This window comes from Dermochelys coriacea, chromosome 2 (assembly GCF_009764565.3).
Source record: "Dermochelys coriacea isolate rDerCor1 chromosome 2, rDerCor1.pri.v4, whole genome shotgun sequence".
Lineage (NCBI taxonomy): Eukaryota > Metazoa > Chordata > Testudines > Dermochelyidae > Dermochelys > Dermochelys coriacea.
In genome coordinates this window covers 197,233,888-197,260,927 of record NC_050069.1, presented here as the reverse complement: position 1 = coordinate 197,260,927, position 27,040 = coordinate 197,233,888, and the positions used below count along the sequence as shown (strand labels likewise).

The 27,040-nt window shown below is 39.7% G+C and overlaps 1 protein-coding gene across 1 annotated transcript in view; it reads left to right on the top strand.

Moving 5' to 3' along the window:
• RBMS3 (RNA binding motif single stranded interacting protein 3) overlaps positions 1–27,040 on the top strand; it is a 782,080-nt gene that overhangs the window by 119,645 nt on the left and 635,395 nt on the right. Inside the window, exon 3 of the mRNA XM_038392245.2 lies at positions 22,478–22,651. Within this exon, the coding sequence (XP_038248173.2) occupies positions 22,617–22,651 (35 nt within the window). The 5' untranslated portion in view covers positions 22,478–22,616. The remainder of the gene's footprint in view (positions 1–22,477; positions 22,652–27,040) is intronic.

The window sequence follows — 27,040 nt, the reverse complement described above, 5'->3', positions numbered from 1 at the left end:
CGACCACCTCCCCACTTAACTAGCTACAGCCTCCCTCCTTATTCCCCATGCAGAGTCACAAGCCCCTGTACTCACAGCCCCATGCAGCTCTGGGCAGCAGTGTTACTGGGTCCAGCTCTGGCCTGCCCTTCTCGGGCAATTCCTCCATGGCACAGTGCTCCTTCTGGCTCCTGTCCTGGGGTGTCCGCCAGCCGCCCTGTCCTTCCCAGGCTTCAGGCAGGTTCTCTGCTGCTTCACTTTGTGAGGGTCTGCGGGCTGCAGCCCTCCTCTCTCTCTCTCTCTTCCTGGCTCCAGAGCCCCACCTGGAGTTTCCCTCCTTTCTCTCGCTGCTCCCGCTCCCCCTTTAGGAAAAAGATTTAAAGGGGCCATACTCTCTAAACCCCAAGGGGTTACATTTTAAAATTCTTTTAGGTTTTTAAGCCAATGCCATGGCTTGGGGGGGGGGGGCATGACCCATGATTTTTGAATGCCTGTCAGTGCTGTTTACATCAGCTCTTAAAAACAGCTGGCATTTCTGAGAATCAGTTCATTTGTGTACTAAAGCTCTGAGAGAGCATATTGACCTATTCCCAACTTGCTTCAGCACTGATTTAAACAACAATTTAAAGAACAAAACTGTTTCTTGAGACTTGACTTACAAGGGCATGAGCTCTCCTAACAAGAATTATTGAATGAAATGTGTGACTTGCAGATTTGTGAACCCTTCAAAAATATAAAGAAAGAGTAATGGAAAGAGAAATGGCAAAAAGGTTAACTAGAGGAGTGTGCAAACAAGCAAAGAGGAACTGGATGGAATAGGACAGTTAGTATGGAGTCACTGAAACAAAAGGTCAAAATTTCAAAAATGGGAGGCTAAAGTTTGCTTACTGTTGTTGAAAACCTTGGCCTGTATTTTCAAAGCAGGCACAAACTGCACATTTTGTCCACAAATCCTGCATCTATATGCACAAATAAATTGGAAGACTCAAGTCAGGCAATTAACTACCCTATTGTGTTCAAAACTATTCATTTTTTTTTCATGCACAGCTACTAGTTTTCATGGTTAAATTTGGATTTCTGAAGATGCAATGGGTGTCTTGTCTTTTGAAGCAGTTAACCCTAAAAGCAGATAGAAGTCAGGATGTGTGTGTAAAAGAACAGGGAAGAAGAAAAAAAACAACGCAATGAAATACTTCAACTGTTTGTTCCTGTTGTTGAATCTTGTGTTTGTAGACCTTAGCCATACAGACCTTTTCTCCAGGAAGCAAGAGACATAATGAATGTTTCTTTTTCCAAAAATGAGTTTAACAAAAGAAAAGGTCAATGCCACTTGCAATTTGTGACCCACATACTCAGAGGCAAATGTATGTGCCAAACAGACACTATTAATTTCCCTTGAATCTAGACATTTTGCATGATTTTTTTTAATTAAGAAAATCACAACGGAAAATGACTAAACTAACTTCTTTTAGAGATTAGCACAGTGGACTTCTCTTGTAAACAGCAACTAGGGAAATTTCCCTTTTTGTTTCTGATCGTTATATCAGAGCAATCATATAACACCCAGACCTGCTGAAAAGTAAGTTACACAATAATAGGAATCACCATGCCATATAAGACCAGTTGTCCATCTAGTCCAGTAAATAGCCTTTGGCCAATACCAAATGCTCTAAGTGAGGTACAAAGAGAAACATCTTTCATTGTGGATAAGATGAATTCTGTTAGGCAATTAGGGTCTGAATGAGCAAAAAAAACCCCACATGCATCACTTTATGTATGTGACTAGATCTACTGATTTCCCTAGGGATACTCATATGCTTTAAAGTATGCACATGCTTACATGTAAATCAGGGCCTGGGTGAATCAGGGCCTTACAGGCAAGGCTTATGAATTGTGTTCTCATTGGCACTCCCAAAAGCTGTTAATTATTGCAGCTGAGTGCCAATTAAAAATGGTGCCATATTTCCTGGTTTGATGAGAAATAAAATAAATCCTTTCTGTTCCCTAAAACAGAGAGCCCTACTGGCACGAGAGAAGAATACTTAAATCAGCGTCATGGTAACTGGCTTTTTGACCAGCCAGATTGATCCATGCAACCAAATGATCACTCAAAATCTACATCAGTAAAACTGAATTCTACTCCAGTTACAGAAAGCCACCTGATTCAGGATGTTTGTGTTGGTTTTTCTTAACTTTAGGTCAGAGAGTTAATAATACATCAGCCATTTTATATTTTTACAGTTACTTTGGAGCTCTTATGTAAGAATTAATGGTTCATAGGAGCTGATAATTTCTCCAAAGAGCTTTAAATTAGATTTAAAATTCATTTCTATCTCAAATGAGTTGATATCTTTCATGGGCTGCAAATTCTGTGCATGTTTTATTGTACAGATTCATCATTTAGGATCTATATATAAAATGGCACCCATTCAGTAACTCACTTAAATATGTGCTTAACTTTTATGTGTTATCTTTGTTGTATCAAGTCCAGCATGGAAAGGAGATGGCTGCAAAGACAGCAATAGCTCAAGAGGCTTTGTGGGGAAAAACGTTCAAAGTCCACTTGAAGGTCTTTTATTTGCAAGAGGATTGACAACCATGATTAAAACATTGAGCATTTGATGGTGTTGATTGGTTAATGGTACAACATGAACTGCAAACAACTGAGATATTGTGGCAGCTGGCCACATGGGAATACTATTAGAAATCTGGGAGCAGTAGGGGATATGTCAATTTAATGTTAATTTTTGATTTTGGAATATGTAACAGAAATATTTTTTCCTTGTTTAAACTGAAAAAACTGCCTTTAACTGTACTAGATCTTCTTCCTCTACCCTGAAAAAAACTTGTGGATTAATGCTATTTTGAAAAAGCTTTTGTCCATATGAGAGTGTTGCTGTTTCTGCTCTGTAGTGCTAAAGTTATGAAACCAGCTCATTTATTAGGATATCCACATTTATGGCTGATCTTTCTCCTTTGGACAAAGTCTTATAGAAAATTATATCCATGGTACAGGATTCTAGAGAGTGATTCAGAAATTCTATAGAAAGAATTCAAATTCTCTGTTAAATACCATTGGTTTTTAGAGTCATTTCTAAAGAACCCCATTGGTTTCATACCTTTTTAATTCTGTAAGTCTTTTTTCCCAAGTGGTGGTCTTGCAGAATGGTGGGAGAGAAAGTTTGCGATGACCACCAGTTGAAAGTATAGTCATCTTCTCCAGAAAGGGTTACAGTGGAGGGGTTTGGGGTTAAACCAATTGACGACAGTGAGCTGTAGCTCACGAAAGCTTATGCTCAAATAAATTTGTTAGTCTCTAAGGTGCCACGAGTACAACTTGACACAAGTCTCAAAGTGCATTCTTGCCAGGCAGTTTTTCAAGCAGTAAACTCAAAATGCAAAACAGCAAATACAAACTGAACAGGAGAGCTTCCATGTTTCCTCAGAGCTTCCTGCCTTGGCTTCCAGCTCCTTTATCTCCAGTCTGAGAATAATATCCTTCTTTTAATGGTAACTGGCAGAATTTTTAAAAAATTGTTCTTGGGGTTTTTTCCCCCCTCATGATGTACAAAGAAGCCCTGAAAGGTATTTTTCCTCCTGGTATTTTTAACCTTAAAAATTCCAGACCTAGTTTTGCTGCTTGACCTCTGAAACGTCTCAAGGATGTTTATTGTGAGTGCTAATGCCTGAGCTGAAGTGGTGAGGTGGTGAAATCTTTATCAAAGTCTTTCTTTATCCAGAATGTTAAGTAGTTATTAAAGTTACATAAGAATGAACAAAAACAAACAAAAAAATAACAAAGACATTGAAACAGCCTGACAAATTCCCTGCCTTGCTTAATGCTCAGCTTTCATGCTCTTGGCTCTTATGATGTCACCATTCTCTCTAGTTGTCAGATTCTTGCAGCTTAGACAAGACTAAACTTCTAATGTTAAAAAGAAGCAGAAAACAAAAAAACCACACGCTCGCTCTGCCCCCTCCCCTCCCCCCTGCCAAAGTAAGGTTAACTTCTTGGGCCTCTCTGTACATCACGAAGGGGGAGAGAGGGGAGTCCATTTTTTTCTCTTTTTCTTTTTTTCAACTTTAAGGTATTGAGCTTAAAAAGGCTGAGCTGCACTTAATTAGTCCCTAGCTGCCATTACCTCCCACACTGCCTCTGAATCCTGCCTGAGAATTATGTCTCAAAACCTTCAGACTGTTGGCTGGCCTCAGCAAGGCTTCCTCTAAGGGGCACCAGCAAGGCAGAATGGAGCAGGGCTTGCAGTCCCCTCCAGCAGACTCCAAAAGATCTGTACATTCCATCTTAATTATTGTTTAATACATTCCATGCTGCATTTTTGTTCTCAACAGCATGACTTCACAGAGGCTGTCAGGCTGTAACTTATTTCCTGGCTTTGGTTGCTTTGCCTCGCCACGGTAACCTTAGTAAATATAGGTTATTTTTACAATTAATAGAGCGTAAATACAGCTAAAATACATGTGGTTTGGCCAAAATGTCAGAGGTTAGTGATTTAAATTAGCATGTTTGTGCAATTGGGAATATGAGGAGCGTTTGTGTTTTAAAAGGGAAATATGTTGGCTGTGGGGTGGGAGTGTATATATGCATGCACATGTACACAAATAGTTGAAATTGAAATTGCATTATGAACATTGAGTAACATTCAGTAGACATTATTTTAAAGGAAAGTTTTCTTCCCATCGCTTAGTCCAAGTAGCCTGATGACAGTGTTCTGTGCGTTTGAACAAATATGCAGGCAAGATTGAGGAATGAATCCTGCCCCCCACAGGTGTGGAGCACCTATGGAACCCAGTGGCTGGAGAAGTTCAGTATTTCAGCCATTCATTGGTCACAATTCATGTCATCTCCATTATAAATATTAACAGATCTTCTTTCTCTCTAGTTTTTCATCTCTGGTTATATTTTAAAAGTACTTAGTGCCTGATAACCTTATATTTAAGGCTAGATTCTTCAAGATGCTGAGCACTCTGGCTCTGACCCAGCAAAGCACTTAAGCATATGCTTAACTATAAGGTCATAGATTCCTAGATTTCAACATCAGAAGGGAGCATTTTGATAATCTCGTCTGACCTCCTGTATAACACAGGTCATAGAACTTTTCCAGAATAATTTCTAGAGCATATTTTTTAGAAAAACATCCAATCTTGATTTAAAAATTGTCAGTGATGGAGAATCTACCCAACCCTGGGTTAATTGTTCCTATGGTTAATTACCCACATTGTTAAAAAATTATGCCTTATTTCCAGTCTGAATTTGCCTAGCTTTAACTTCCAGCCATTGGATCGTGTTATACCTTTCTCTGCTAGACTGAAGAGCCCATTAATAAATATTTGTTCCCCATGTAGATACTTATGGATTGTAATCAAGTCATCCCTGAACCTTCTATTTTTTAAAATAAATAGATTAAGCACCTGGAGTCCACCCTATAAGGCATATTTTCTAATCCTTTAGTCATTCGTGGGGCTCTTCTCTGAACCCTCTCCAGTTTATCAGCATTCTTGTTGAATTGTGGGCACCAGATCTGGACACAGTGCTCCAGCAGCAGTCACACCCATGCCAAATACAGAGGTGAAACAACTTCCATATTCCTACTTGAGATTCTGTTGTTTGTTCATCCCAGAATCCCATTAGCTCTTTTGGACCCAACATCACACTGGGAGTTCAAATTCAGATGATTACCTACCATGACCTCCAAGTCTTTTTCAAAGTAACTGCTTCCCAGTCCCATCCTGTCCATATGGCCTTTCGTCCTTGTTCCTAGATGAATACAATTATATTTAGGTGTATTAAAACATGTATTGTTTTCTTGCACCCAGTTTTCAAGTGATTGAGATTTCTCTGAATCAGTGACCTCTTCATTATTTACTACTTCCCCAATTGTTGTGTCATCTGCAAACTTATTAGTGACATTGTTTTCTTCCAGGTCATTGATAAAAATGTAAAATAGAGTAGGGCCAAGAACTAATCACTGCAAGACCCCACCCGGAAACACTGGAGCCATAACTAGGCATATTTGCACCCCCTAGAGGCTATGCATGGGGGATCATCTGGGGGGGTATGTCACATCCTCCCCCTCCCCGAGATTTCTGCCTTCCATTTAACACAGAGCTTTCAAACTGAGAGGTGCATTCCCCAGTTTCAAAACCATTGCCTCCTGCTAGGAGCTGGCAGATTGAAAGCTTGGGGGAGCCACTTGTGCCCCTGGTTCTCCTTGCTATGGGAGCTGGGGTGCTGCGCAGCAGCCCTCCCTGTCCTGCTCCCCAAGCCGGGCCATCTCTGCATGGCTGGGCACTCCACAGCGGGCAGATGGCACATCTCCAAGCAGCACCCTGATGCACACTTGCCTCTCCCTTTAAAGGAGCTGGCTCTGGCAACATCCACTGGAGTCGGCCCCTGCCCATGGAGCATGGCAGCCATTAGATGTTCCTGAGGCACTCACTCGCTACTTCCTGGTACTCCTGGCATTGCTGCTTCATTAATCAAGTCTCATATCACCTGCTCTGTTATTTTGCCAGGGATTGAAGTCAGGCTGACAGGTCTATAATTACCCAGGTCATCCAGTTTTCCCGTTCCCTTTTTAGCACAACACTAATTTCTTTCCAGTCTTCTGGAGCTTTCCCAGTGCTCCAAGACTCACTGAAAATCAACATTAACAGTCCAGCAGCTCCACAGATAACTTGCATTGAAAGAGTTTTAAAAGAGATATCTGGATGTCTAACTTTAAAGCTTCTGTTTAGCATGCTCCATAGATACTGGTGGAATAGAACAAGTGTTGTCATCACCACATGATGAGACTATATCATCTGTTTTTCCCCAAATACAGACTTGAAATATTTAACATTTCTGCCTTTTTCTGCATTATTATTGATGATTCTACCATTTCTATCTAGTAATGGACCAATACCACTGTCGGGATTTTATTCTTCTTAATATATTTAAAAAACTCCTTATTATCCTTATCTCTGTTGACCATAGAGTTCTCCTTTTGTCCCTTTGCTCCCCTTATCAATTTTCTACAATTCCTAACTTCTGACTTGTATTCATTACTATCAACTTCCACTTTCTTCTATTTGTTATGTATTATTTTATTCATGAGTATTCTCATTGTGTTGAAGTGCCTTGCTGGATCAGGGCCAGTGTTCAGCCCCTTGCAGGTTCCAACCCTTAACTAGCATTAACTATTTCTGCTTTATTCCTTCACTTAAGATCTTTTCCATGCAAGGCTTCACTGACTCTGTGCAGTGCTTTTTGTTCAGTTGCCTGTCCTCTTTTCCATTTACAGTACAGGGTTGTATATACTATGATTCCTGAAGTCCCTCACTGCAGCCACATTGGCCGCTTGTTCTTGTTCTCTATTTTTGAGAGTATATACAATCTGTGGTGCCTTAACTATGGTGTTTTTAAGGTTTTCCTACCTGTTTTACGTGCTGGCTCTTTTTATTTTAACACTTCTTTTTATTAGGCCTTATATTATTTTCTTGAAAGCTACTATCTCTACATCACTACATTCTAGGAACCTCTTCCTTGCTATGCTGAATTGAAGTAGCTGTTGTCAAGCTGCTGTTTTTAATTAGTTTGTTTTTGTTGGTAAATTGATGATCTAGGACTGCTTCACCTCCAGTTTCAGTATCCACAGTTTGGAAATAAAAACTGTTTTGTATGCAATTTAGATGGCTCTTTGATGCATGTTTGCCTGTTCTGTGTTTGTTACCCAGCAGATGTCTGGGTAGTTATAATCCCCATGATTATAGAATGCTCTGGATTTGAGTACCCTGAAAGCTGGTTTGGGATCCTTTTCAGTTCTTATTCTCTCCCACACCTGGTGGTCCACTCTTGTTTCGCCTTCATTTTTCACTGCCTGTGTCCTATCTCGGAGAACGTTTAGAATGGCTGTTAGATTTCTAATGGATTAACTGAGTACTGGAGAAGCCAAAGAATATTTGTTCTTTCACATTTAAATAGAGTAAATAAGGTTTTGTGAATATCTAATTTGAGTGAAAGACCCATAATTCCTTGCAATGTTACTTGTATGAATTAGATATAATTTCCCATTCATTGCCCTCCTTGGTTTTTAAAAGGGTTCTTGAACTCTTTCCAGCCAAACATAAGCCTTTGTGCCAAATCGTGGTCCCAGTGGCAAAGGACTTAAATAGAACCAGAATTTGGTTCCTTCTGCACCCTTTCCCACTCCGCATTTGCTTCCTTTGCATCATTTCCCATGTAAGAACTCTCCTGTCTGATCTTGAGGTCCCATGTAGTCTTCGGTGTCTCACACAGCATCAAGCGATGATGATTATTTAGGCAAGGTGCCTTCGTGAAAGATGCTATTAAAAACAGTTGTGTTTAATTCCATAAGAGACCTTGATGAGCACCAGAGTAGCAGGCAGGCTATCACAGCTCCACACTCAGCAAAAGAGAACCTGTTGTTTTTCTGAAAGAAGAAAAGCAGGAATCTGTTCCCCATTCCTCAGTAAATCAATGAGGATATTTTTAATCAAGTTTATTACAACTGTGCCTAAGGACCACTTGAAGTATGAATTTCTAGTTACTTAACACCAACAGAAACAGTTTGCAGGGCACTGTAATTAATGAAGGTACAAACAAATCATTCCACCTGCATTAAGGTGTACAGTAGGCGTAACAATGTGAGGAACAAATCATAGCTTTGACTAAGGCTTCAATTCTGCAGCAAGCTTAATAAATCATAGAAGTCTCCCCACATAGAGCCCATTGCAGTATTGGGGCCTTATAGTGTCTCAAGTGTACTTGTTCTATTCAGAAATTTTCTCCCGATGGCAGAAAATGTCATGGTGTTTAGTAAAATAAGTATTTGATGTCTGCTAAATGATTCTTGGTCAGTGCTTGAGTTGTAACATAGATGTTAAGCTAGACTCACTAACCTGTGTATTGTAGTTGGCAAAGAGAACCTGACTTTTTCTCATTCAGTAGGATTATGGAAGTGTTTGTGTCATGGACATTTTATGGGTATTCAAAAGCAGTTTCACTCAACACTGATGCATGGGTCTGGATTGTTTTCATTGCTTAATGTAGGGGAATTGCGCTGAACATTGTTTGTGCTGCTGTTCTTGATATGACCAAAAAAAGTGCTGGTTGAGTCTTGAAGCATGTTGCAGACGTACAGTGGGGAAAATAATGTTGTGTTTTGTATCTAATAGATCGGTCTATTGAAAAGGAGATGACTAGACAGACTCTTAGTTGTTCTAGGACATTAGATTCATCAAGAGGTATTCTAAAAGTAAAAGATGATGTAATGTTCACAACAGTTAGAATTACTGTATGAAGACACATCAGTAAGAACATTAGATGCTCTAGCACAGTTTGTGTAGTATCTTTGGATACTATAAGAAGGATAAAAGGAACTCAAATTTTAATGAAAAGTTTTTTCCTGTCAAATAGTCACAGTTAATGTCTTTGAAAAAATACTCCATTAATAAGATATATCTATAAGTCCCAATTTAGCACTTAAGTCTCCCCTATTTAGCACACAACTGAAATTAACCACATGCTTATGTGGGTGCTGAACGGACCATAATTGATTAAAGGAGAACATATTATGAGTACTCACCCAGTAAAATGTTCCGTTTTTGATGTGGGTATTGCCTTTGTATTGGCAGTATCTCCTACAGTTCCCTATAGTTGTATAGGGAATGCTGCAAATGCTGTGGCTAATGTTGTTTACTTTTCTAAAGGAATTGAAAAGATTTTAAGAGCCACCATTGTAATACACTGGAGAGAATTTTCAAGTGTTTGTAAAAATATTATCCTTATATAGCTGCCAAGGTCAGTGACTGAATATGTTGTTTTCTACTTTATCAACAGCTTTCAATAAGATTAGTGCTCACCAATAGACTTTTCTCATTCAAATCCTCTCCTTTAAGTCATTCTCTACTACCTTTGTGACTTGTGTGCTCTCCTGCTTCAAGTGGAAGAATGTCTTTGTATAAAAAAATCAATCCTTACAGATGAGCTGCAATTCCATGGGAGCATATTGCACGGAGTAACTATTTCATGGATGTGACTTCTGCAAAAATCAACATTGTGCAGCATACACAGGTTATTTGTGAATAGTCTTAATGTACATCTCTTTCTGGGATCTTGTCAGGATGTTGTTGGAAACACCAAATATTATGCCTGTTAGGTTAATACATTGTTTCATTACTTATAATTGTAAACCTGGTGCAATTAAAAGAAAAAAACGCCAAAAATAATTAAACAGATGTTCATTCAGTAAACAATGTTAGTGTTCTTTATTTTCAGAAAAGAGCAGCTTCATAACTAGTACAACTTAAAGGGTCATGTTCAAGGACCTTCTTAGGTTGCTATTAGGCCTTAAAATTAACTCAAATTCATTGAGAGTTATCTACTGTGGCAGCACTTTCCTTAGTGGTTACTGGAAAAGGGGGGAAATGGGATTTTGCCCTTGTTTCCTGCTTATGATAAGGGGGCTGAGAATATTTATCTTTTCTTTACATTTTGTTGATTTTGTTTTTACACTGGAAATTCAGGTCCTGTCTACCCTGGAAGAAACACTGGTGACTGTAAAGCTAGTGAAACAATGACATCACAAGAAATGAATATGCAAGTTGAGCTATTAAGAGAGGGAAGGATTTGTAGATAGGCTTTCATGTTTTGCTTGTTTTTGTCTATTATTTTGAATGAAGGAAATCTTTGTTAAAAATTCAACACCTCACCCCTTTAATTAAAGTGTTAAAAACTCACAATAAACATTCCTTATACGTCCAAGTTGTCCTCCAGGGCAGACCAGAATTTACTTTCCTAATACTCTTAGCTTTAAAAAAAAAAAAAAAAAAGGAAGCCCCTTCCTTTTTTAAAAATAACAAATTTTCAGGCCCAATTTATATATCATAAAGAAGAAAAACAAAAGAGGACACAAGCTCAGCTAGATAAATAAATCTTTTGCAAGTTCTGTCATGTTCTTTCCATGTGTGGTTTCCTTTAAGAGAATGTAATGCTCATGAAATGGTCTGAATTAACAATCCTGGAGAATGAGGTTCTCCTGTTTATTCACAGACTGTGGTAGAATGGGTAGCAGAAGCAACATACTTCCCCATGGTGCCCAATGATATGTCTCACCATGTTGTGAAGAAACCACTTGTACATGTGAGATCCCCTCCTGTGACTTTTAATCTTTTGCCTCTGAGTTGAGCCTGCCATCAAGGATGCCAGTTGTGATGGGATTATTTTTTGGATTTGGACATTTTTTTGCGGGGGAATTATCCTGAGCCACAGCAAACCCTTCACATAGGCCACCACAGAGCCATCAGAGAGTAACAACTGTTGATTATTATCGATCTATGCCAAATATGAACTGGTGACTGAGAGGCCTAAAGGCTCCTGATTCATCCCTATGTTACACCTTGTGTAGTCATTAACATTCTGAATAAAGAGTTATAAAGGTAAAGAGTACAACCAATCACAGTTCTGCACTCAATGGTAGCTTTTTACACTCATTCTTTGCTACTTGCACTGGGGTAAATGACCAGACAGGTAAAGAATCAGGCCCTTGATATCCAATTTCCTAAACGAATTAATCTTCCTGCTATTTCAGATCCTCCTGCTGATCCCTAGGGCTGACAGGAATCTTTGTTCATTCATATTTCACATGGAACTTTTAAAAATACAATAAGAAGCAGAATGCTGAGTCATGCTGAAAATTACAGAGTTCCTAATCAGAAAAGCATGAAAACCATTCAGGGACATATCTATTTTGGTCTCAGGGTTTAACTATGAGGGAAATAATAACAAGAAACAATGTATCCATCTAGTTTAAAATATATTCCTCAGGGTTGACTTGAAAACTCTGTGCCCAATCCTAAAAGTCTTCTGAACATGCAACTCCCATTGGGTCCTTTATCTGAGGACTTCAGCCTCTTGGATTTGCTATCCCTGTGTCTAGATAAAATTCTGGCTACTTTAGTACACCCTAAAGTTTGCCAGGTACAGCATATTGAATTTAAATCCCATGTCTCACAAAACATTTCTTCTATCTTTCAATGCAGTACCCAAATGTCACAAGACAATTCCCTTCTCGATCACCCTCCTATCGCAAACAGATGTACCTGCTCCAGTTTCCCTTTTTTCCATCTTTGAAAGAAACATAGTCTCTTACATTGGCAAATTCAGTGTTCTTGGCAAATTCAAATTCTTTTAGTTATACAAGTGCCACAATACGCATATTCATCATAGTGAAAGCAGTTTCTCTCAAATCCCTAAAGTAAAACAAGGTTACAGTGCAGCAGCTGTCAAACTGTTTCAAAAGTCACCATCCCCAGATCACCCAATAAAGAGGAAAATAGGAAGGATTTATTTAAGTATACTTGGAACAAAAATTTCTAACAATGATATTGGTCCATTACTAGATGGAAATGGTAGAATAATGAATAATAATGCAGAAAAGGCAGAAGTGTTCAACAAACAGTTCTGGTTTCTATTGGGTGGGGAACAGATGATGTACTTATATCATAAGATAACACTCTTTCCATTCCTCTAGTGTCTCAGGAAGATATAAACAGCAGCTACTAGGTAGACATTTTTAAATCAGCAGGTCTGGATTAACTTGAATTCAAAGTTTTAAAACTGGCTGAGGAGCTCACTAGTCCATGAATGTTGATTTTTCATCTAGTCTTGGAACTCTGGGGAAGTTCCAGAAGAGTGGAAGAAAGCGAATGTTGTGCCAATATTCAGAAACAGTAAATGGGATGCCCCAGGTAATTATAGACCTGTTGGTCTGACATTGATCTTGGGCGAGATAATGGAGTGGCTGAGAAAGGAATTGCTTTCCCACGGGCCACAGATTGCCCACCACTGAATTTAAAGGAAGGTAATATAATTAATGCCAATCCACATGGACTTATGGAAAATAATACTGTCAAACTGATTTGATTTTTCTATGCGATTACAGGTTTGGTTGATTAAAGGTAAGAGTTTTGATGCAATATACTTGGATTTTTTGACTTTTTTTGACTTTGGCATTTGACTTAGTACCCTGTGAGATTTTGATTAAAAAAAACTAGAAAGATAAAATGAACATGGATTAAAAGATGGCTAACTGATACCTCTCAAAATGTAATTATAAATGGGAAACCATCATAGAACAGATATGTTTCTAGTGGGATCCCACGGGGATCCCTTCTTGGCCCTATGCTATTTAACATTTTTATTAATGACCTAGAAGCAAACATAAAATAATCACTGATAATTTGCAGATGACACAAAAATTAGGGGAATGGTAAGTAATGAAGAGAACAGGTCACTGATTCAGAGCTATATGAACTGCTAGAGCTCAAGCAATCAATATGCATTTTAATATGGCTAAATGTAACTGTATTCATCTAGGAGCAAATAATGCAGAGCATACTTTCAGGATGAGGGATTCTATCTTAGGAAGCAATGACTCTGAAAAAGATTTGGGGACATGTTGAATAATCAGCTGAACATGAATTTGAATGTTTAAACAGGGGAATCTCGAGTTAGAGTATGCAGGTTATTTAACCTCAGTATTTGGCACTAGTGAGACCACTGCTGGAATACTGTGTCTGGTTCTGGAGACAACAGATCAAGAGGGATGTTGATAAATTGAGAGGTTCAGAGAAGAGCCACAAGACTGATTAAAGTATTAGAAAACATGCCTTATAGTGGTAGACTCTAGGAGCTCAATCTATTTAGCTTAACAAAGAGAAAGTTAAGGGGTAACTTGATTACAGTCTATAAGTATCTACATAGGGAACAAATATTCAATAATAGGCTTTTCTGTCTAGCAGAAAAAAATATAATGCAATCCAATGGCTGGAAGCTGAAGGTAGACAAATTGATACTGAAAATGAGTACATTTTTAACATTGAGCATAAGTAACCATAGGAACAATTTACCAAAGGTCATGGTGAATTCTCCATCACTAGCTATTCCAAAATCAAGATTTCTGTTTTTCTAAAGGATTCTCTCTAGGAATTATTTTGGAGAAGTTCTATGACCTGGGTTATACAGGGGGTCAAAACTATATGATCACAGTGGTCCCTGCTGGCCTTGGAATCCATGAAGCTAATAGTCAATAACCATCTCCTGCCCCTGTCCTCTAGCTCTCTGTAGGCCAGCCATCTAAAAATTCCAAGAACCTGCTTCTCTCCCATGAGCTTTCTCCTGTAACCATGGGTCAGGTTTCCCAAGAGAAAGCTCCCTGCAGGGAATCAGGGGCACCTCCTTCCCACAATCCCTTTTTCCTGGGCTGCTCCTGCAGCCCTCCATTTGTGTCTTCTGCCAGAGAGTTCCTTACAGTGTTCCACTTTCAGCCTCCTTGCCTGTGAGTCCTTCCCCTGCTCCTCAATACCTCTCTACAGAGTCAACTCTTTCCTTCTGAGTTCATCTTACACTGACCAAACTGGTTTTTCCCCTCATTTCTAGGGACTTGTGCACAAGTCTTCCTGCAACTCAGCAGAGTTCCCCAGCCATCCCTTCCAGCAGCTTTCCTCAGAACTCATCATTGCACTCAGTTACTGTTCTCCGTTCAGTTTCTTGCAGCTCTTTCCCTCAGACAACTCTCTGCTGCTGCTCCCGTTTCTCCTCTGTTCTCAATCAGCTCTCACCTGCACCTTTCCAGTCCCTCTCTTTGGATCCATCAGGTAGCTCCTAGCTGCCCCATCCTCAGTCCTTGTTATGGCCCTGGTGTCCTCTCAAGCCCAATCAGGAGGCAACAAATGAGTCACAAGTGCACTGCCCTCGCCCCCCACACCTTCTTAAAGGGGAGGTCACCCTGTGTCACCAATAAAGTGTTGTTTAATTCTGGAAAATGTATGATGCTTCTTCATAAGAGATGCAGAATAAACTGGATAAACCTCAAAATTTGTAATGCGCAAGCATTAATAGCTCTGTCCTCCTGGGACAGATTATATTTATGTTGTAATATGTAAATCAGGGGAAAGGTAAGAGAAACTCCACCTCAGCTGGTAAAATAAAAGTCATCGCCCCCTTATTTCCTTCCAGGTTAAGTTCTCAAAGTCATTGTAGAAGAAAACTCTCCAGTTTCACCATCCACCATCCTTGACGTTTCACATATTGAATTGTAGACAAACCCTTCTAATTTACTTTTCCAAGTTTTATCTTCCCTGAGGAATGAGACAAAGGTGCCATCCTACCCTGTGTGAGAATCTTCTAGAGCAGCTCTTTTAATCTCTGTCTCTTGCAGTCTTTAGGAAAAAACTTGGAATTATGGAAGTGATAATATTTTTGTAATCAATCCAGTCTCTTGTAGATTAGACCCATATTCTGCGTTGGTGGCATGGTGCATTTTGAGCCCGAGCCAGTGGCACTTCTAGCAACAGCAGCAGTTGCTGCAATAGGCCCTGGCTTGCCCTGTAATCTTTGAGGCCCAAAAGAATATACTTTGGTGGCAGAAGATACTTACTAGGTATACTTCTCTTCTGTAGCTTTGTGAAAGATACTGTGCCTGAAGAAGTAGCCGGAGACAGAAGTATATTCAAAATCCTGGGGATTGGAGAGTCCTAAATTGATGTCATTTTCTCAGTCCAAGCACATCTGAGTTAATTTTAAAGGTTTAGACAGTGTCAGGTAAATTCTCATGTTGTTACACCCATTTAATCCCCCTAAGGTTAATGAATTCGATGCATGGGTGTAACCTAGAGCAGAAGTTGGGCCTGTCTCTTTAACATGCCAGAGTGCTAAAGCAAGTGATACATGTATACAATTGAAACTAACTGGCAATCAGGGATAAAAAAGCTGCAGTCAGTTCTGACTTAATGAAAAGAAGAATTTAAATCATCTGATTACCCCTTTGAATATTTGCCTTATAAATCAGTTTATTGTGCAGTTTTAAATTACAAGGTAGTATATCATAAATATGACAGTGGACATTGCACGCAATATAGTATTAAGACTTTTAAGTCTACATCAGAACTACTGTATGTTGTTTAATGTCCTAGTCAAATTATGTACTTTATTCAAATGCAAATAGGAAGGAAATGAGGAGTAGCTGCTGTTTCCTAGATCTACTATAAACTGCTTAAAAGGCTGGGGAGATTGGACTAGTCAAAAGTTTTGTCACTATTGGATGTCTGTACATCCTTTGAAGATTAAAAGTGCTATATAAATACTAAGAACTATTTTTTTACCTCAGTTAGCCTTTGAGCATCAGCTATTAAAAGAACTAATTCCTGACAGCAGTTAGGCTCAGGGAATAGTAAGAGTTTGCACATCTGTCTCTTCTATCCAAAGATCTTAAAAGCACTTCAGAAAAGTGAGTAATTTAGTCTTACAACACTCCTGTGAATTATTATTAGCCATATTAACAGATTAGGAACTGAGGCACAGAGAGACAAGGTGATTTGTCCAGCTTCCAAAGAGTTTTTTGTGCAGCTGGATATATATTGCAGGTAGAAATGGACAGGAAATTTTTGGGATTGTTTTTTTGCCTCGTAACATTTTTTGATGAAAACAAAATTTCATTTACATCAGATTTCTACAAAAGTTTCTGATTTTCTTCAAAAACACCTGATTTTTTTTCTGATTTTTGGTTGCTGATAGCTGAAAATTTTTTGATTCCTGAACAAAACCCATACATTTTTTTTCAAACAGACATTTCCCACAGAAATTTCTGATTTGAGGAAAAGGCCAGTTTTCGTTGAACACTTTAACCAGCCATTTTGACCAGTTTTAATTCCAGATGTCTTGACTCCTAATCCTGTGTCTTAAAGCCATGATCATCTTTGCTCATTTCTGGAACAGAGTCATGCGATGTTCAGTGTATCCCCTGACACCTTAATGTTGGTCGTCAGGGTGGATGCCTTTCTTGACTGCCTGATATTCAGATAACTGCAAATTTTCAAAAGATCACATGGAGGCCGATTAAACTGGAAATCTCTTCGCATGTTGGCTCTTACTAGAGATTAGCCACTGAGATGAGAGAAGCCAAAAATAGTAACTCTTCTCCCATCATGAAACAGATTGGAGACAATGGAACTCCCCCCATAACAGCAGTTTTTATAAACCTTCCTCCCACATCCTGGATGAGATGTGTTTTTTAAAAAGCTTCTATATTGAATTTATCTGTTGAGATGTTTTACAATGCTCACAACTGTAACATCTTAATGTTTTACCACTTCTGAAACCAATAACAATCTGGATCTCTTTGGACTTGACAAATGCACTTTTACCCCACTCAGACCCATTCAAAATGCTACCGCTAGATAATATTCCTAGCTCATTGCTTTGATTATGTGACCCCTTTCTTTGCATTCCTGCACTGGCTCCCCCTTTTATATCGCATCAAAAATAAGATGATATTCATTTTCAGTGCTCTTCACAATTAATACCCACCCTACCTATCATCCCTTATTTGATACAGACCTGTTGATGTTCATAGATTCATAGGTACTAAGGTCAGAAGGGACCATTATGATCATCTAGTCTGACCTCCTGCACAACGCAGGCCACAGAATCTCACCCACCCACTCCTACGAAAAACCTCATCTATGTCTGAGCTATTGAAGTCCTCAAATCATGGTTTAAAGACTTCAGGGAGCAGAGAATCCTCCCTCAAGTGACCCGTGCCCCACGCTACAGAGGAAGGTGAAAAACCTTCAGGGCCTCTTCCAATCTGCCCTGGAGGAAAATTCCTTCCCGACCCCAAATATGGCAATCAGCAAAAACCCTGAGCATATGGGCAAGATTCACCAGCCAGATACTACAGAAAATTCTTTTCTGGGTAACTCGGATCCCACCCTTCTAATATCCCATCTCAGGGATTAGGCCTATTTACCCTGAATATTTAAAGATCAATTAATTACCAGAATCACATTATCCCATCATACCATCTCCTCCATAAACTTATTGAGTAGAATCTTAAAGCCAGATAGATCTTTTGCCCCCTCTGCTTCCCTTGGAAGGCTATTCCAAAACTTCACTCCTCTGATGGTTAGAAACCTTCGTCTAATTTCAAGTCTAATTTCATGTTCACCTTCTTATGATGACAACCTCCATTGCCCACTTTTTAAATTTTCAAACCTGCTTTTTCCCACGTTGCCCCACATGCTTGAGAGGAACTTTCCATAAACATCCACAAAGGAACCTTATTCTCCACCTTCAAATCCCTCTTCAAAACTCTCCTTTTCCGTGATGTATACAAAAAAAACTTGACAACAACTAGGCTGCTGGTGTGCAGAGACCACTGCCTATCTTGTTGACCAATACTGTCTTATTATTTCCTTGTACACCTCCATCTGATTGTCCCTTGTCATATACTTAGATTGTAAGCCCTTGGGGCAGGGGCTGTCTTTTTGTTCTGTGTTTGTACAGCACTTAATATAGTGGGTTCTGGGTTCAGGACTAGGTCTCCTCAGATATATGGTAATATGAATAAATAATAATAATTAGTAATAAGATGTAGTTGGTCTGGATGAGGTAAAGGGCTTTTAAACAGTAGCAAAATCTCAGCAAGGGGTTGGGGCAGAGACAGTGTGTTGGTGGGGCATGCAAGTCAAGTGCCCCCACCCCCAAAGCAGCTGGCCAGGCAGGGAGCGGAAGGGATGGGACCAGAGCTGGAGTGGAAGGGATGGGGCCAGAGTCTCTTCCGGCCACAATGGAACATTGCCCGGTGCAGCGCAGCGGCTGCCTGGGAGAGCACCTGGCTGCGGTGGCAGCGGGCTGCTTCCTGCCCAGACTTGGCCACTGGGGACAGTGGCTCAGTGAGCTGGAGTCCCCTCTCCCCCCACCCGGCGCATTCAGCCCCTGTCCCCAGAAGCCAAGCCCAGGCAGGGAGCAGACTGCCGCTGCTGCCCCTCCTCAGCCAGGCTGTTTTCCAGGCAGCTGGCTATGCTGCACAGAGCAGCGAGCAGCTCCGTCCCACTCTCTGCCCAGGCCTGGCTGCCAGGGAGAGCAGCCAAACATATTGGGAGAGGGGGATGGTGCAGCGGGAGGACAGAGCCCCTCCCCTCCATCGGTAAGGGAGGGCAGGGAGATTGTGGGGGCCCCAGGCTGGGGGCAGGGTGGGGAGGAGACACGTGATGTGGTCACGTGTCCGCCCCTTTAGCCTGTGACCCCCTAGCATGGGGAGGCACCAGTTGTCTCTGGACCATTGGGGAGATTCTATATGGAAGATGTAACAGGGAAAGAGAGAGAGAGAATCTCTAGGGGTGATACAGTTTTTCCTCATTCTGAATATTAGTATTAGGAGCAGGTGACTCTTTCTGAGGTTCTTCACCATTGTCAGATGACAAATGGGGGTGGGAGAGTCTTTACTGGGGAGATGCAGAGCATGGGAAATGGAAATCTCAGTTGAGTTTTGCAACTCCTCATCTGCAGGGTTTTTATTTTGCGTCTTATGAACTCTGAAGGGCAGGGTCTGTCTTTTATTGTTTGTGGTGTTGTCAGCACTTATGATTTTATTGCACATCTCATGCTAGGTGGTGTGTTTCTTATAAGAGACTGTCAGCTTTCATTTTTTTAAAAAGTAAGTTTCTAGACATTCTGGTTGCAGAGAAAAGCAGAAAAATGTGACCCAAGTGACCACTAAAGGCAAATTAAAAGAAACCCCAAATTTGTTGTTTAAATATATCATGATTTTTTTTTGAGGCTTGTTTCTGATTTTCAAACAGTTCAGGTATTGGCAATACTTTGTATGTTTGTACAGTGACCAACACAACAGGACATTGGTTGCTGCAGTAATGTAAATAAAAAATTAATAATCTGCAACTGCCAATGTCTTTATTTTCCAGTCAGCCACAAATATTATCCACTGGCCTGTACAGTCCAGCTCCATCAGACATAATGGTGAATAGGGAAAATCTTGATGCTGTACAGTAACACAACATAAATAGAATATTCTATAGAGGGATGAACAGTCTTTCTGCTCATTTTTAAGGGGATTTAATTAACAGTCACACTTTAATATCTAACATCTACAAATGGCAGAGACCAAGGTACAAGGAAGCATATTATGGCTGGCTGGCTGGCTGGGTTGGTCAAAACAAAACCCAACCCTTGTCTTTCATATTGAAGCAAATCTACCAGAGTGCATAGAGAGAGATTTGTCTTTGAGGAATGATGTGAAAGACAAGTAATATGTCAAATAAAATAAAAGATATTACATTTTTGTTCCTTGGGGAAAGGGTTTAAAAAAAGAACTTGAGTCTTTCTAGCCAGAGCTGCTTTCCTTTGACTTGCCGTGATTTAGATTCATATAAAAAGAGCTATTTGAAAGAAGCTTCTTTAACTATAGGGGCAGGGTTTTTTTTCCCAAAGCCTTTTGTAAATGAACAAAGTAACCACTTGTCACATACACGGACTAATGAGAGTTGAGTGTGGGTTTTAGTGTTCATTCATATGCTTTGTGTTCAGCTAGTCGTAAGTTAAATCTTTAGAAATCACACCACAGGAATCTTTTACTTGGGAGTGGGGGGAAGAGAATCTGTTGAGATACTGAGAACTGTCGGGTGGAAACTGCTCTTTACAGGCTTCCTAATCTGCAGTTCAGGAAATAAACACACACAGGAAGTCATTTAGCCTTTTCGTGAACTTATAGTTTATACAATGTCTGATAACCAAAGAATTCTTTGTATTTTTAAACTTTTAAAAATAAAATTAAATAAATACAGCATGTGCTATGGGTGCCAATGTGCACTGTAACTTCCAATTTGTACCAGCCATCTAAATATGGTATTAAAATGGGAAAAATGAAGACAAATGTGACTTTTTCAAACCATCACTCTGCTTGTGTGCTATATCCTTTCCCCTTACCCTCTGTCTGTCTTGTCCACTTAAGCTCGTTGTAAGCTCTTTGGGACAGGGACTATCTCTCATTCTGTAGAGTGCCTAGCACAAAGGGGCCCTGATCTTGGTTGGTCCCTAGGTGTTGCAGTTATAAACATCATAATAATAAAGTATTACTGTCCTCTACACAACTATATTAAATTATTTTGATGATGAAGGGAGTTTATATTCTGGGAGTTTATTCATGATTGCCTATAATGGACATGTACTTAATACAATATATATAAATATAATCTGTATTCTTGAAAAAGGTGGTTAAAAGTAAATTAAACTGCATTCCTCAGAGTGCAATTTATGATGGCTCCATCTAAACATACCCCAACTACTAGGATCACCATTTTAACACTAATTTAGCATGTCCTTTTGACTTAAGCCATATTTTCCATTTTCCTTTATGATATTGGTTTTACTTGAAGGCACATTTGTAAGGATTTCTAAAAAATGTTGAGTTTGATTTAAAAAAAAACAAAACAAAAAACAAGATCACATCCTGTTCCCATTAAAGTCAATGGGAGTTTAGCTGTTGACTTCACTGAGAATAGAACTGAGCATATCATAAGTAAAATTCACTGGTGTAATTTGAATCAGTGAGTGCTAAATTTCATTTCCTTTCCCCTGTGAAGGGGAAAAACTGTAAGGAAGGAGAGAAGAATAAAATGAGAAAATATGTTCAATATTTGAATTGCTTTGGAATCCTGGGCAAATTATTTGGTCAAAAATGTATCCTGGTTTTTTTTTGGTGGGGGGGGGGGAAGGAAAGGGAGGAGAGATGGACCGCAAAGGCTGAAAGTGATTGTATTTCTTGTCTACAAGACCAGTGCTTGTCAATTAAAATAGTTCTGAGGTATATTCTACAGTGGAAACAGCATTCTGTAGTAAAAAGTTTATCATACCAGGAAAGAACATACATGATTATGAGTGCATACACAATTTGGGTTAGTTTCCCACATCTTGTAGATGAAGGTATCAAGTTTGTATTTTCAATGGGTGTGGTTGATGGTAGCAAATATATTATGGCCATACTTTTCAAAAATGGCAACTAATTTTGGGTGGGTCAATTTTTGGGGGCCCAGTTTAACAAATCTTTGGTCCTAAAGCCTGTTGTCTTTCGTGGGAGGTTGCAATTTTGTAAAATTAGGGACAGCTTTGTAATATTTTGCCTTGCTCCAACCCACTGTATTTTTCCTAGAAATGGAATCACAAGATCTGAAGAAACTTTCTGAGCATAGGTGCCAGATTATTCACTTTGAAGCTGCCTTAATTAGTCATTGGTACAGTAGATTTCAATTTTCAAAGTTCTTACCACTGAAAGAAACAGAAAATTTCAAGTATCAATCTTGTGAAGTAACCTTATATGTACATTTCAAACAGCTCCTCAAATCTCTATCACCATTATATTCTCCTCTTGATGTGTGGCCCAGTCTAAATTCCAAAAAATCATTCAGTCTTCTATATTTATTGTAGAACAGTGCTACAAAATGCCTTTTATTTTTTCACCCTGAAAGGGTGCCTCTTTCACTTCCTTAATGGGAATGCTCCTCTTTGTTCACAGATAGAATGCTATATATATGTGTGTGTGTGTGTTTATTAAATTTAGTTGGACTGTTTGTAACATATTCTAAAAACTATTTTTATATTGCATTTTTCTTTCTTTCTTGATAGTCCAGCTCCACAGTGAGAACGTACCAAAACAGTAAATCAAGAGTGACCATGAGCCCTGGCTTTAGCTCACAGTGGAACAGCAGCCAACCTGCTTGGAACACATACACCTTTCCAAGAGCAAGCTTGCACTACCAGTCCCATGCCAGCTACACTTACTGTGCTGGACACCCTGCTGTAAGTAATTAGCCTTTTATGTAGCTACATGAATGCTCTATGTTATTCCCCAGAAGGCAGAAGTTCTCAATACCACAGTCTGACAACTCAGTGGAGTATGTCTGCGTTCAGTCTGTCCCAGTGTTGTTAGAAATGTTTGTTCTCCAACTGGATTAACTGTAAGCTTTGGAGAAATTTCGAATGATTCTAAGACAGAAATAGATGTGAATTTCTTGTTGCTCACTAGAAATGTTTATAAAAAATCAGCTTAGCTTCATATTAAACTATTGTTATGAACACTGGTTGCAATTTAGGGTGTGTGTGTGTGTGTGTGTGTGTGTGTGTGTGTGTGGAAAATTATTTGTTGCTCCTTTCTATTTTCCTTGAGGGTTGCTATTAGATAATAAGTGAATTATTTTTTGCTTAGGAGAGCGTACATTTTAAATTATGTGGAGGAGTCAATAAAGCTGGGTGTCTCTTGTCATCATAATAGGTTTTACTAATATTTATTTATTCATCATCATCTCTAGTGAACACAGTCTACCATCACTAGGCTAAGACTGCTCTCCTTTGTAGTTTACATGAGCAGGTGGCTAAAAGAGGGGGAGAGAAAGGAGGAGTGTAATTATTATTGCATGTTCTATTTTGGACAGCTGTGAAAGGGTCACAGTTGATGACTATTAGAATGGTATTTGCTCAGTTCTGAAAAGCTAACTGCACATAAAGCCCAGTGGCTCTTTTAATTTAGCTTCAGGAGGTCTTCAGGTTTGAGTGGAACAACAAGGAAAAAATCTTGCTAGTGTAAGCAGTCCTTTCTTTGGCTCTGCTCTTCTTGACTTTGGTCTCTTTTAATTTTGGGACTTCTTTAGAAATTCTAAAGGGCAACATTTTAATATCTTAACACTGTGCCACTTATAGGTAGGAAGCTTATCATCCTCTTGTGCCTTCTAATAGGAAAATTTAAAAAAACCTAATTTATTGGAAGGTGCAACTTAATTTATGGGGAAAATTTATGAGTGTGATCTGAAGACATGGTTGCAAGATTTGCGTGATTGATTTAGACTTAATGTTTGTCAGCAAACTTTTAGCAAAAAAGTTGCTTAGAAAATGTCCTGACATAATAATTGTGATAAATGAGAGGAATTCTGCAAATCTGACTGCTTTTTAAAATTATTGAGATATCATAAATCTCTGTAGATGCTGCTATTTGCTATATTCCATTGTTCTGGATTTTAGGAATTGTAAAAGTTGTTGGGGGAGCATGCTGAGGGTGGGGGAAGGGGAACACAGCTGGAAACCTGTTGATCCTTCTGGTTTAGAATGTTCTCTTAAATAAAGTGTCATTGTAAAGATTTATTTTATATTCCATAGGTATTCAAACTGTCTCTACCTCTCAAACTTCAATTAGTGATCATCATAAAAAATGCTTGTGAATTAAACCTAAAGTCTGATTATGTAGTTTACAAAAGGCAGACAGGCAGAATACCACACTACCATTTGATGGTGTAAATTTGCAGAATGCGGCTCTTCAACCTGCTACCACAGGGAGCAAAGTAGCAAGACAAGGTGGAGGAGGTAATAACTTTATTGAACCAATTTCTGTTGGTGGGAGAGAAGTTTTTTGGGCTTACACAGAGTTCTTCTTCAGACCACCTTGTCCTCCCTAATATCTTGGGACCGATACAGCTACAACAACACTGCATAGGTAGCAAAATGTCAGCCAAGGCATGAGAGCCTTTTAGGCCATTCTGCAGCTGCTCCTTTCCTTTTTTTGAGATGAAAGTTGGTAGTAACTCAATTAAAATCGCTTCATTCACATTCATAGTCATTTTGTCCTAGTCATCAGGGCAACAGACTCTAATATGTGGTTATTTGAAGCAAACTCTTCAGTTTTTGAAAGCCAGTCCAGCCAAGTGCTGGGTTGATAGCGATTCCAGTACAAACAGAGTTGTGTAAACAAATGCCCTGATTAGAAATACCAAAAATAAATAAAAGGAGTACTTGTGGCACCTTAGAGCCTAACAAATTTATGTTAGTCTCTAAGGTGCCACAAGCACTCCTTTTCTTTTTTGTGAATACAGACTAACACGGCTGCTACTCTGAACCCGAAAATAAATAGTTAAACATAAGAGAAGGCAACCAAATTGATGTTTGCATTTAATTCTGCTTTTAGCATCCACAGTTGTTTCATAAAGCTTCTACGGTGTTTGGCTGAATTCATCTCTGGCATTTTGTTATGGTGCCAGCTCACCAGTTAGTTGGACTCATTCCATGAAGTATCAGCAGAAGGCTACAAGGGGTTAGATTGACAGCTGAGATAACACTATATAAGTGCCATCTCTTGCACACAATTTTTTTCTCTATTCCAGCTCTTCACTGTTAGTGCACCTTTATTTGTCTGCATATCTCTGAAAGTTTTTCCCTCCGCCCAGGCCAACATCAGAGTTCTCTTTGAACATACATAATTGAGTTCTGTGGTGTCCTCTGTGTTGGTTTTTGCCTAATGTTTCATATTTTGGGGTGGGATGAGAGTGTTTTCAAAGTTAGGAGCAGCAGCCATGAAGGAAAACTTGTTCTTCTTCTTAGAGTGTCCTCTGCATGGTCCCACTCGTGAGATGCACCCAACAATAGCGGTGCTTGTTGAAGCATTCAGTTGCACTTCCTAACACCTCACCTCTCCATTCCTGAACATTCTGAGTGTGAAACTATAAAGGGGCCACCTTCCCAACCACAGCAACAGTGGGATGTGAACCTCTCTGGTACATCACACACGGATTCTTCTCTGAAAGAGAAAATCGTACCTTAGTGCAATATTCTTCTTAGGCGGTTAGTTATAGTGTGAGGGTTAGGTGTCTGTTCATCTTATTTTTAGAAGATAATTTTATTTCTTAGGTTAGATTAGTTAGTTTGGAGTTTGTTCCTGATCACCGGATTCATGGCAGATCCAAAAGCTAAAAGATCTGGCTTCAAGAGCTGTATCCCTTGCCCTGCAGTCTTCACCGCATGAGATGTCCATACCAGATGCCTGTCATGCCCTGGAGAGGGTCACTCTCCTTCAAAGTGCTCAATTTGCAGCACTTTTACCCCAAGGGTTTGCAGAGAGCCACCAGAATAGGCTATAAACTGGGACATGTTTTACAATCCACTAGCTGATAGACAGAATGACAACAATGTTGAAACTTACTTTGGTCTCAACAGAAGAAACCTCCCACCCTGTTTTTGACATGGAGCTAGTAAACAGGAGCCGCAAATAGGAAGGTTTGCGATGAAGTTCTCCAGGTGAAAGAGGGGTGACTATGTGACCCTTGGAGTGAGTTTGTTGTCTATTAGTGTGTTGGTTGTTATGTGCGTGCGTGTGTGCATGCTGTGCCTGCTTAATTTAAGTTTATAGTGTGGTCTGCTTGGGGGAGCTGTGTATTGGGGCTACTAGGCAAGGCTGAGAGCTTCCTAATGAGGCTCTAGCCTGTCATCCTTTGATCTCTAATCCCTTTAGGATCCCTTGGGGGCAGGGCTAGCTCAGGGAGAATAGAGGTTTAAAAGGCCAGTTCATAAGTGACCAGAGGAGTTAGTGAACAGGGGCAACAAAAGGGAGTTTTGCAAGGGAGTTTAAAGAGGAAACATAAGAGCCAGATATACCTAATAAACATTCTCTAACTTAGACCAATTACCACCCCACAAAAGGAAAAAAATCCATGCACAAACAAACAAAAACTGCTTCCAGAGTAAAAATAAGGCAGGAAGAAGTGCAGCAGCAGAATGAGGTGATCCAGTTTATTGCACTCAATGCAGTATGTCTGATTACCTGCCTTGTGGGCAGGTGCCAAATGTGTGCCTTCGCTGCAAGCAGCTTATGACCATCAGTGACCAGTTCAGGCACTCTTAAGATCAGAGTGGCTGAACTGGAGGAGCTAAGGGAGAAAGAGAATTACATAGACAAGACTTTCTGGGACACAGCAGAGTGATCCCATCCACAGTCTGACAACCTCTGTGCTGCTGAGGAGGATGAAAGTTTCAGGGAAGGAGAACATCAAGCGGGAGTGGAGGGAAACGATCCCATAGTAGGGGCTATCATTCCAGATGATGCCGTGGTATCCTCTTGCGCTGAAAATACCCCTCCAAGGGAAGGAACACCTGTGATTAGGAAGAGACAGCTAATAGAGGGGAAAAAAGATAGACACAATTACCTGAAAGGTGCTTTCATCTGGTATGGTTGTTATCAGGATGACACATTATCAAGACGTTGTATGATCAATACCACTTATGGAAGAAAATGGCCATATTTGCCAAAGTGCTTCCTACAAAGCAAAGGAACCTTGTCAATGCCTTGATAACAGATGGTGAAATAATGGCTAAACATTCTCTCTGAGTTACGTTTGATTTTATCAGTCTCTGCAGCAAGAACGGTCATGT